This window comes from Eutrema salsugineum, unplaced genomic scaffold, assembly GCF_000478725.1.
Source record: "Eutrema salsugineum unplaced genomic scaffold, Eutsalg1_0 scaffold_1, whole genome shotgun sequence".
Classification (NCBI taxonomy): Eukaryota; Viridiplantae; Streptophyta; class Magnoliopsida; order Brassicales; family Brassicaceae; genus Eutrema; species Eutrema salsugineum.
The window spans coordinates 21,094,673-21,105,996 of record NW_006256909.1 but is presented as its reverse complement, the minus strand read 5'-3'; the positions used below and the strand labels follow the sequence as shown (position 1 = coordinate 21,105,996).

At 43.5% G+C, this 11,324-nt stretch overlaps 1 protein-coding gene across 1 annotated transcript in view; it reads left to right on the top strand.

Annotated features, from left to right (window-relative positions):
* The window catches only part of LOC112082162, an 8,076-nt gene extending 3,189 nt beyond the window's left edge, over positions 1-4,887 (top strand). The window contains exons 2-3 of the mRNA XM_024149261.1: positions 998-1,603; positions 4,646-4,887. Coding sequence (XP_024005029.1) covers positions 998-1,603; positions 4,646-4,887 — 848 coding nt within the window. The remainder of the gene's footprint in view (positions 1-997; positions 1,604-4,645) is intronic.
* The last annotated feature ends 6,437 nt before the right edge of the window (positions 4,888-11,324 follow it).

The window sequence follows — 11,324 nt, the reverse complement described above, 5'->3', positions numbered from 1 at the left end:
CAGGAGCTTCCTAGTGCTATGTTTGAGATTTTGCAGGAATACAAGGACGTTTTTCCAGTAGAAATTCCACCAGGGCTACCTCCAATTCGCGGGATAGAGCATCAGATTGACTTGGTACCAGGATCAGCCTTACCTAACAGGCCAGCATACCGAACCAACCCTGTAGAGACTAAGGAGCTGCAAAAGCAAGTGGAGGAGCTGATGAGCAAAGGCCATATCCGAGAAAGCTTGAGTCCATGTGCGGTTCCAGTTCTGTTGGTGCCAAAGAAGGATGGTTCCTGGAGGATGTGTGTAGACTGCCGAGCTATCAACAACATCACTGTGAAGTATCGGCATCCGATCCCAAGGCTAGATGATATGCTGGATGAGCTCTGTGGGTCGACAATCTTCTCTAAGATCGACTTGAAGAGTGGATATCATCAGATCAGAATGAAGGAAGGGGATGAGTGGAAAACGGCATTCAAGACAAAGCAGGGACTCTACGAGTGGCTAGTTATGCCGTTTGGCCTCACCAATGCTCCCAGCACCTTCATGAGACTAATGAACCATGCCCTGAGACCATTCATTGGCGTGTTCGTAGTGGTTTATTTCGACGATATCCTCATCTACAGTAAAGGTTTGGAAGAACATCTAGATCACATCAGATCGGTTCTTGATGTTCTTCGCTCTCAATCTCTCTTTGCTAATTTATCTAAATGTTCATTCTGCACTAACGAGATTGTTTTCTTAGGCTTTGTAGTAAGTGCAGGAGGAGTTAAAGTAGATGAAGAGAAGATAAAAGCTATCAAGGAGTGGCCAACCCCCAAGAATATTGGAGAAGTCCGAAGTTTCCATGGCTTAGCAGGATTCTACAGGCGTTTTGTTCGTGATTTCAGCACCATAGCCGCACCCTTAACCGAAGTCATCAAGAAAGACGTGGGGTTCAAGTGGGGAGAGGCGCAAGAAAAGGCTTTTACAGCCCTTAAAGAGAAGCTTATCAATTCGCCCTTACTAGTACTTCCTGATTTTACTAAGACTTTTGAGATTGAATGTGATGCTTCTGGTGTAGGTATTGGAGCAGTTCTTATGCAGGATAAGAAGCCCGTCGCTTACTTCAGCGAAAAGTTAGGAGGATCAACGCTGAATTATCCCACGTATGACAAGGAGTTATACGCATTGGTTCGAGCTCTCCAGATGTGGCAGCATTACTTATGGCCTAAGGAATTCGTCATTCATACCGATCACGAGTCTCTGAAGCACCTCAAGGGTCAGCAGAAACTTAACAAAAGACATGGGCGATGGATGGAGTTCATTGAGACATTCCCCTACATTGTTAAGTACAAAAAAGGTAAAGATAATGTGGTCGCAGACGCATTATCCCGGAGGTACACTCTTATTTCGACTTTAACATCAAAGTTGATTGGATTTGAGCATATTATAGATCTTTATGAATCTGACACTGACTTTTCTGAGAGCTATGCCAAATGTCATAAGTTTGCCTGTGAGAAATTTTATAGACAGGATGGATACTTGTTCTTCAGTAACCGATTGTGCATACCACGAGGATCCATTCGAGAGTTACTGGTACGAGAAGCTCATGGAGGTGGATTAGCTGGACATTTTGGTGTTACAAAGACACTTCTTGGACTACAAGAGCACTTCTACTGGCCGAACATGAAGAAGGACGTTGAGAAAATCTGCTCTAGATGTGTCGTATGTAAGATGGCTAAGAGTAAAGTTCAGCCTCACGGTTTGTATACTCCTTTGCCTATTCCTTCTCAACCTTGGACTAATATCTCTATGGATTTTGTAGTTGGCATACCTCGCACCAGAAATGGTAGAGATTCTATTTTTGTAGTTGTTGACAGGTTTAGCAAGATGGCTCACTTCATCGCTAGCCACAAGACAGATGATGCTGTGAATGTAGCTAACTTGTTTTTCAGGGAAGTAGTGCGACTGCATGGAATGCCACAGGTTATCGTTTCAGATCGAGACACGAAGTTCTTAGGACACTTTTGGCGAACGCTTTGGGCTAAGCTGGGAACAAAGCTCTCATTCTCAACTACGTGTCATCCTCAGACCGATGGACAGACCGAGGTGGTGAATAGAACGTTGTCCACACTTTTAAGGACTTTGGTGAAAAGTAACCTCAAGACATGGGAAGAGTGCCTGCCTCATGTCGAGTTTGTTTACAATCACGCTAAGCATTCTGCTACTCTCTTTTCTCCTTTTGAAATTGTATATGGGTTTAATCCACAATCACCTCTAGACTTGATCCCTTTGCCTTTAAGTGGAAAATGCAGTTTGAATGGCAAGGAGAAAGCTGAACAGGTCAGAAGAATTCATGCTAAGGCTAAGGAGAATATCGAGAAAAAGACAAAGCAGTATGAGAAGCATGCCAACAAAGGACGAAAGGCGCTGATTTTTGAAGAAGGCGATCTGGTGTGGATCCATCTGAGGAAGGAGCGATTTCCAGCTGAACGAAAGAACAAGCTAATGCCCAGAGTGGATGGACCATTCGCAGTCATCAAAAGAATCAACAACAACGCATATCAGATTGATCTTCAAGGTAAGTATGACGTTTCTGATGCTTTCAATGTTTCTGACTTGCTTCCTTATGTTGCAGATTCAGATTTGAGGACAAATCCTTTTCAAGAGGGAGAGGATGATATGATCGTGACCAGCTCAGAGGAGGAGGAACCAGAGGTAGCTGGCAGGATCACTCGTTCCAGAGCTAGAGAGATGGCTAAGGAGGCTCACGCACTCATTGCCACAGAGGACAGCGATCACCAGGAGGCTGGAGCTCACATCTTCAACATCTCTATCTTGAAGAATGAGGAACCCAGTAACAATGACTAGGTAACTTAGGTGATGGTTCTGTACTCTTTTCCTTGGTGAAGATTTTGGAAGGCAAGGAGGTTCTTCTCCAAGGTTTTTAACGAGGCAGAAATCATTGCTACGTCGAGTTACTTAGAAGTTGTTACTAATGGGTAATAACATGCAAAGTCACAATGACTTGTGCACTAGTTGTTTTAGGCGCACCACTTAGGTTTAGAAGGGACGCCTCGCTGTTTTATTTTTAAATTAAACTTCTTGTTGTTTTATTTCAAACCCCATGTTGTTTTGTTATTAGGGCTGCGATTTTCTCTCTTAGTCTATAAAAAAGAGAAAATCGCCTAAGTCATATTCAGTGAAGAATTTTGATCAAACTTTTAACGTGTTCTTCTCTCTTTTTGATTTCTGAGAACTAAAAACTCTGAAATTCGAATCTCTTAAAAACTAATCTGTTTACAAGAGATTCTTCTATCTTATCATCTCCACCATCATCTCTCATCGTCGCGAGCCATCCTCGTATCACTACCACCATCCTTTTCGCTTCATCGTTTCAGTCTATCCACCATATCGCCGCATCCATTGTTCTTTGCTTCCGAGTAGATCACCTTGGATCGTATCACGTGTAGTGAAAGTGAGATCGTGAAATGACTAAGTGGTGGGGGAAGCCCACGGTGTAAACACCTCGGTATAAATACACCGAGGGTCAATGTTCACAAGAAACGGTTAAAAACCTCGTTTTGAGGCCGCGACCCGTTTACACCGAGGCCAGTTCATCAAAACCCCCAAGCACCAAGTGTTCTGTGTTAAAACAAGTGCCCTCGGCATCATGCCCTCGGGGTGGAGCATGCCGAGGTGCCTGGTAACGACAAAGAACAAAAACAAGAACACTTGGGACACTTAAGTCAAAGAAGAAGGTTTGCGCGGTCAATGGAAAAGACTTGAGGGCCACGCAAATTTACGTGTTAGCATGAGCTCAAAACCCTCGGCTTGGTGCCCTCGGGTTGGAACACGTCGAGGCCACCTGTGTTAACACGAGAAAAATCAGTCTAGACCGTACGGCTCTCGTCTTATCCATACCGCGGTCTCTTAAAGGCTTTGCGCGGCATTTTGAATTCAAACGCTCGTTCAAGCTGATTTTTGGCGCGGTCAACGGCTGGAGCTTGAACGGATGGGGGAACCAGTCCCACAACAGTCGAAAAGCCAGCTGGAAAGCGTGCTCCAGCCCATACCTGCCTCCATACTGAGCCAAAACGCAGAGTTTGCCTTCTTAATCCTTTTATCTGCATTTCACGCTCACAACTTTCTCATTTCTTATTAGTTTGCACGATTCCAAGTGTTCTAGACTCGTTAAGGTGTTGTCTATTCTGCATAAGCATCTCGTTACGCTTGAATCTGGTGTTCCCAAAGGTATTTGCATTTTAAAGAACTCATCTTTTTCCATAGACGTTTGCGAGCTTTATTGTTTGTAAAATTTGGAATCGATTCTTTTTGATCATTAAAACCTTTGGGAACAATTTTAGAAATTCCATCAGGATAGACAACACAGGAAAAACCGGTTCTTGCACTGAAAATCGTTTGTTCTTGAGTTTTTAAAATTCATGAGAAATTGTGCTTTGAAACGACTTTAATGGTGAAATGAGTTTCTGAGCTGAACTGCCTATATTTCTTTGCTAATATTGATTGTATTGACTTGTTTGTGAATCAATTTGGGCTTGAGAAACCATTAAACCGACACTGTTTGAGAGAAATCTATGTTCTTGTTTGCTCTTTTGACTTTTGAGCTTGGCGATACATTCGGTTCTCATTTCTTCTTCGAGAACTTCTCTTGCAGATGACCAAGAGACCAACCACTCTAGCCCTCTGAAAGATGTTCAGAGGAGGACAAGAAAAGGGAAAGCTGTCGCCTCAGCACAAAATGGAGGAACAAGCAAGAAAGCCTCCGCGAGCACCAAAGGGGGCGAAGGCGAGCCATCTGCAAAGCGTGCAAGAAACAGCGAGCTGGCACTTGCACATGCGCCTGAGCCGAGAAGGAAAGGAAAGCTAGTGGCTTCGGAGCTGGAGCACTGGTCCTAAAGTGCGATACAAATGAGTATAAGACAGAACATGGTGAAGGAACAAGGCAAGAACCTAAAGCCGAGCCTGAAGGAGAACACTTTCCAACCACTGGAGAGTATTTGGACCATTTTAACTCAGTGAGAGTGGCTCAAGGTCGGTTCCCTGATATGGAGTTGTTGAGGAAGCTTGAGATACTCGACGATGTCACCCTCATTTTTCAAAAAATGGGTTTGGCTTCGTTCTTTGAGATGAGTGATGTGGCGTATGAAGGGATTACACAACAGTTCTTGGCCACTCTAGAGGTATTCTTATACCCCAAGAGAGATCCCAAGCGCTTGCATGGGAAAGGATTCGGTCATATAGAGTTTGAAATGGTTTCAAGGAGCTAGATGAGATATTTGGCTTTGTGAGGAATGAAAGCTCCTTGGAGAAATTTGTGTACCCAAAAGAAGAGTTGGCTGCCCTGTGGGAAACCATTTCTTTTGGACCATATTTGGGAGGCAAGAGCAAGACAAGTTGCATAAGGAACCCAGCGATCAGATACACCAACCGCGTCTTGGCGTGCATGTTCTTCTAAACCTACAACCCTGGCGTCATTCACTTGACCGAGCTTGACATGTTGGGTCTTGGCTTGAAGCCCCTCATCACTCAGATGAAGAACAAGAAGGAGTTCCAAGGGCCGCTACATGTACGCTCTCTTGGTGCATTCTTTGCGATCCAAATGCTCACTTACCGCCACAATGTGTGGTGTGATCGGAAGAAGAAGGGCACGAGGAGGCTTCAGAACGGTTGGGTGGTGACAAAGATCTTGAGAGCCAAAGGGTTTGTATTCCCTGAATCCATGTCAAAGCCGGGTCTCATTGATTAACAATACCTAAGCAAAAGCGGTTTCTTCGGAGGCAAGGCAGGGAACAAATGGGTTTACAACTTCACGCTGATGCACAGGGATGGCACACAAGTTCTTCTGCCTAATAGATCCCTCACCATGTTACATGAGCAACGTAATGTCTCTTTCTACGTGCTCAAAGACTAGTTGTACAACCCTCTCTTCGATCCACCATTGCGCAAGTGCACTAAAGAAGAACAGGCTGCGTCTAGTAAACCTCCGAACGATCAAGGAACCGCCGGGTGTGAGAACGAGGAACCGAGATTCTCTAAAAGAAGAATAGGAGCTGGCCGATATCACTTTGATCCATACGTGTGAGGAGAACCCTAATATCACACCAAGAAGCTGTACTCGAGGGTGAACACTCTCCAAAAGTGGTGTAAGTGGCAAGACAAGACCATTCATGCGTTGGTGGATTGTGTAAGGCAGCTAAAGAAGAAGGTCAAGCAGCTCACCGCACCTTCTTCACCTGATAAGAACTCGGCGACCTCAACAGCACCGGTTACACAAGAAGAGGTTGGAGAGAGCTCAAATGCGAGGAACCCTGAGTTTCCACCAGGCAAAGAGGACTGGATCGATCCGGCCACGGCATTTCTTATTTGACTTTCTGCATTTTGAGTCTCATGTAGCTTAGTGCATATGAAAAACCAGAAAATTTTCACAAAAAAAATGTTCATGCTAGTTGCATTTCACATTCTAAGATCGAGTCTAGTTGCATCATGTAGGATTGCATCAATGCAAGGAGTAATGATAGGTTTTTTCCTAGAGAGTACATCACCTTGAGAACTTGAACTAAATATGCTTGTGAACCTCATTTGGTGCTTGCAAAGTCTGAAAACGATTTGAATTTGAGAAACAAGTTTGAATTGAACTCAACTCTAATTAAGTGAGAACCTTGAACTTGACTTGAAAATATCTTGTGGTGCATTGTTTGAATAAGCTTGTGGATACCAACATACATACTTGAGCTAGAGTCATTGTTTTACCGCCCTCTTTCCTTAGCTCAGGTAGCTGAATCCGCATCATGGATCAGTTCCCTCACCTTGAACCTATCGTTTCTTTCAAGCCAATTTTTGTGTGTGAACTGAAAGGCCACCTTGGATCAAACTTAGCAGAAAGTGTTAGGTTTAGGGCGACAAGGGCAGACCTCATTGAGAGCTGTGTTCCAACATCACCGAGAGTATTGGCGAGGAATGAATGAGAGGAAAGGACTTGTTGGTGAGTGGAAAAAGGTGAGATGAGTGGAAAAGAGAAAGAAGAGATAGCTAAGGGAATGAAAGAAAAGAATTCTGTTTTGGAGCTTTTGAATTGAGAAGCCGAGCTCTTGTGTTATGAGAAAGAAAATCCAGCCTCTAAGTGAAAGGAAAATGAAAAGAGGCGAAAGAGCTCAAACGATTTGAAAAAGAAAGAAAAGAGGCTGGGAATCGTGAAAAGAAAGTGGAAAAGAGCTGATAAAAGGGTGGGCTCCGAGACTTGTGAATAAGAAAAGGAAGTGAATCCCCTAGCTAGGCAATGATGAGAGTGAAATGAGAGGTTCTTGAGAGTGTGAGCATATGAGGAGACTTCGAGTAGAGAGTGGGGTGGGACGAGTTTCTGCCCTTGTATGCATCGGTTGCCTTTTACCTTTACCATTCTGCCGAAGTTTGATCATTCATAGAGAGATCCATTTGCTGCATTGAACCCGCTTGAACACTGATGAGGTCATTTTTATCTCATAGCCTCTCCCTAGCCAATCCAGCTTGTTTAAATATTGCATCATTTGATTCACCTGATTAAGCTTAATGAATGTGAAAGAGTTGAGAAAGAGGAGAACTTGTGGAGATTCCTTGTTGAGTTGATATATATCTGAGTATGACTTCGCATTGCATATTTGAGCATGAACTTGAGTTTTCATTGTGATCACTTCTCTCAAAGGAAATATGAATTCCCGATGCATTCCAACCTTTTTCTCTCATTTGTTCTTTTTGCTTGAGGACAAGCAAAGGACAAGTGTGGGGATTTGATATGTCTATATTTTGCATCATCTAGGCTGCATTTTTGAGTCCAAATCATGCATTTTCTCACTCATATTAGGTCTTTAGACATCAAAATAGGTTTCAGGATTTGCATTAGGTCCCAAAGAGTTTTGCATAGTTTGAAGTCTTATCAGGTGCTTTGGAGGACATTTGGAGCTCAAGAGGAGGATCAGAAGTGGAAACAGTGAAGAAAAGGGTCAAAAATAGTGAAAACCGCATGGAGGAATTTCTCGGCGAAAACTCGTACCGGCTGGATCATAACATCGGCCAAAATCGCTATCGGGTGGCATTTACCGGCTAAAAATCAAACCCGGGTGAAAATTCCATTCGGTGAAGTTTTATGCCGAGGCGAGAAGTTTTTATTGGTTAGAAAGCTTACCGCGGTACATGATTCTCGGATATTTTCCTTACCGCGGGAAGCATTTACCGACTAAAAATCCATTTTCACCTGCGCGCCTTAAAGATCTCAAAGCCGGGAAACTTCCAGTCCGAATCAGTTGACGGGGTCTTCATCAAAGTTGTAGCTAATTAAGCCAAGATCCTAGAACAGTTGGAATCACGTGATTCGGACCTAGGAGTAGAGAGATATTGCCTCCGGAAAACACGCCTGTCTCGCATGCATCCGAAAACCGATCAGATGAGTTTCAAAGATTACGGGGCCTTCATCAATATTCAAGGTCTGTGAATTCTCTTTCCGGAACGCCTGAGGTCGCTCAATTTGGAGTCGTGTGCTGAAAGTTATTGCCTCCGGAAAACGAGTTGGTCGATACGAGCCCAAAGGAGTTGCGATATGTGCTAAGTGTTTCTACAGACCTCGGCATTGTTACCTCAACATTGCTCAGGCCGAGGCTCATCCCCTGAAAGCTTTTTGGACTAAACCTCGTACTAACTCCTCGGTATGTCAAGATCGAGGCATGCATGCAAGAGAAGTGAAGCTGAAAACGACTAAGTGTTGGACGTGAACCTCGGTATAAAGTAATCGGTATTACATGCCGGACTCCTTCTTCCAAACCCCTTGCCTACCAAGCTCCTCGGCATTGCATGCCGAGGTCCCTTGTCACGAACCCAGATTCAAGAACAAGTTGATTTGAAGGATGCACGTGAAGACGGATTGAAGACTAGGGTTTATGCATGTTCTTGACCTGTTCTTCATGAGATCTCCATCTTGATCTTTGCTCACGTGCACCCCTCGGCATCAATCTCTCACACACCGTGGTGCTCACCCGACGACCCAAGAAGAGCGTTCAGTACCCGGTTTGTTCCAGGCTGACCCGCGACACTTACCCTTCACTATAAATAGATTTTAGGACCAGAAACCTAATCATCTTTTATCTTATCTCATTTCCTGCCTGTTTTAGCTTAAAGAACTTGCCTCTTTTGAGAAACTTGATTAATCTAATCTGATATCTCGTTTTCACGTGAGAATCTTGTTCTTGTTTATTTTCTTTTGTTCTCCAGCATCAAACTCCTTATCATGACTAGCTACACGTCTTGCAAAGGACTTAGTGAGCTCATTATGATCAGTGAGTAGTCGTTTAAGAGGTTTTAGATAGGTAGATTAGGGTGCTTTCATGATAGAAAAGTGAGTTTAGGGGTCTAGTCTTGCATGTTTCATTCTTTAACGGACAAGATCTCTAAGCTGGATCCCAGCACATCACTTGCGGTTCAGATCTGAGACATATCTCGCATCAAAAGTGTTCGTAGAAACGTCTGAACCAATCGGTTAGAGGTTTAAGAGTCTTTCATCGCGAGAGTGATAGTTTGAACTTTTAAATGACTTATTGAACTGGATCTTAAAGCTGAGTGATTCATGCTTCTCAAAAGGGATTTTGGTATGAAAGAGGATCAGTTTAGATGTTTAATACTTTCATGAGAAGATTATCATAACTTGAGTTCATGTTAAATGAAACCGCTTGATAATATTGATTCATTAGCTCGCTAGTTTAGCTTGGAAGCACCCAAGTCTTTGAGCCTGTCTAAAGCCTCTGCCTTTATCATATATCATCATCATCCGATCATTTACTTGTTTATTTATCATCATTTGCATCCTCACTTAGTTTAAATATCATCCTTTGTTTCATTTTCATGTTTATTTGCTTGCTAAGTAGATTAGTTAAAAACCCTTGTTTGATCATCTTGACTTAAGATCACAAGTAACATAGACTAGTGCCTCATACACAAGTTTGGATTGATAACCCCTTGTACTACAAGACAGGGGATTGATAACCTCTACAAAGAGCCTTGAAAACTCTTAGTTATCAAAGGGTATCTCACCCCCCTATGCACTCATAGGATTCACTTAGAAGAGGAATCTATGTCATCCATTGAGCACCAAAGGCGTCTCAATCCCAACTTAAAAGAGGTAGTGAAGAAAGAGATTCTCAAACTCATAGAGGCTGGGATAATATATCCAATCTCAGACTCTAGATGGGTTTCACCAGTACATGTGGTGCCCAAAAAGGAGGGAATGACAATGATAAAGAATGAGAAGGATGAGCTGATTGCTACTAGGACTATAACTGGACATAGGATGTGTATAGATTATAGAAAGCTCAATGCAACCTCTAGGAAAGACCATTTTCCTTTGCCTTTTATTGACCAAATGCTAGAGAGGCTTGCAAACCATCCCTTCTTTTATTTTCTAGATGGTTACTCTGGATTCTTTCAAATCCCCATAGATCCAAGAGACCAAGAGAAGACCAAGCGAATTCAAAGACCTTGAATCTTGATGAAGACCCCGGCAACTGGATCAGACTGCAAAGGCATCGTCCAGAATATGGATCACAAAGAGATGACTGATTATCATTATGTAACTCCATACGTTTTCGTCGATATCACAAAAAAAGGTTATTGTGCCTCGTTAGGTTATTCAGGCAAGTTATAATACTTATTAGTAGTTGTTTTGTATTTTTAGGTTATCCATGCAAGTTGCATATGGATCATGTTATCAACAAATGGACCTTGCGGACATATAATCCTGTTATAGAAGGTTTGTAGTCCTGTGTATTAATCCTTTTGCGGCTTGTGCGGGTCGCGGAAGAAGGAAAACGGAAGGGAAACGCGGCAAGTGCAATCGACTGCGGGAATACTAAGGTGTGTTCTATTAGTAGATACGTATGGTTAAGTTATCGCACCGCCGGACGAACCGAACGATCGACCCAAGTATGGGCTAGGCCGATCGGTCAGTCAGTCGCGGCTGAGGCGATAAGGATCCACCGAGCGCGCTTGACGATCGGCACAAGTATGGACTAGGCCGGTCCGATCGCGAGTCTCGGTTGGAATTATATTAAGCGTCGTCGGCCATGGAATTGAGATTGGGCCGGCGATGATGCGCGATGGGTCATATAGTTATCGATTGGTTCCGGTAGGCACGGCGGCCGAGTGTCTTGGAAGACGGAACGGATCTCACCAAGACTCGGCTAGCCCAAGGCCGACCTATGAACCGAATTAGGAATAGTTGCCGTGGGTTATTAACGGGGTCGGGGATAATAAACATAAGACACATACAGGTGCATGCCTAATACTTAGCCAAAAATAGCGTGTACTTATAATGT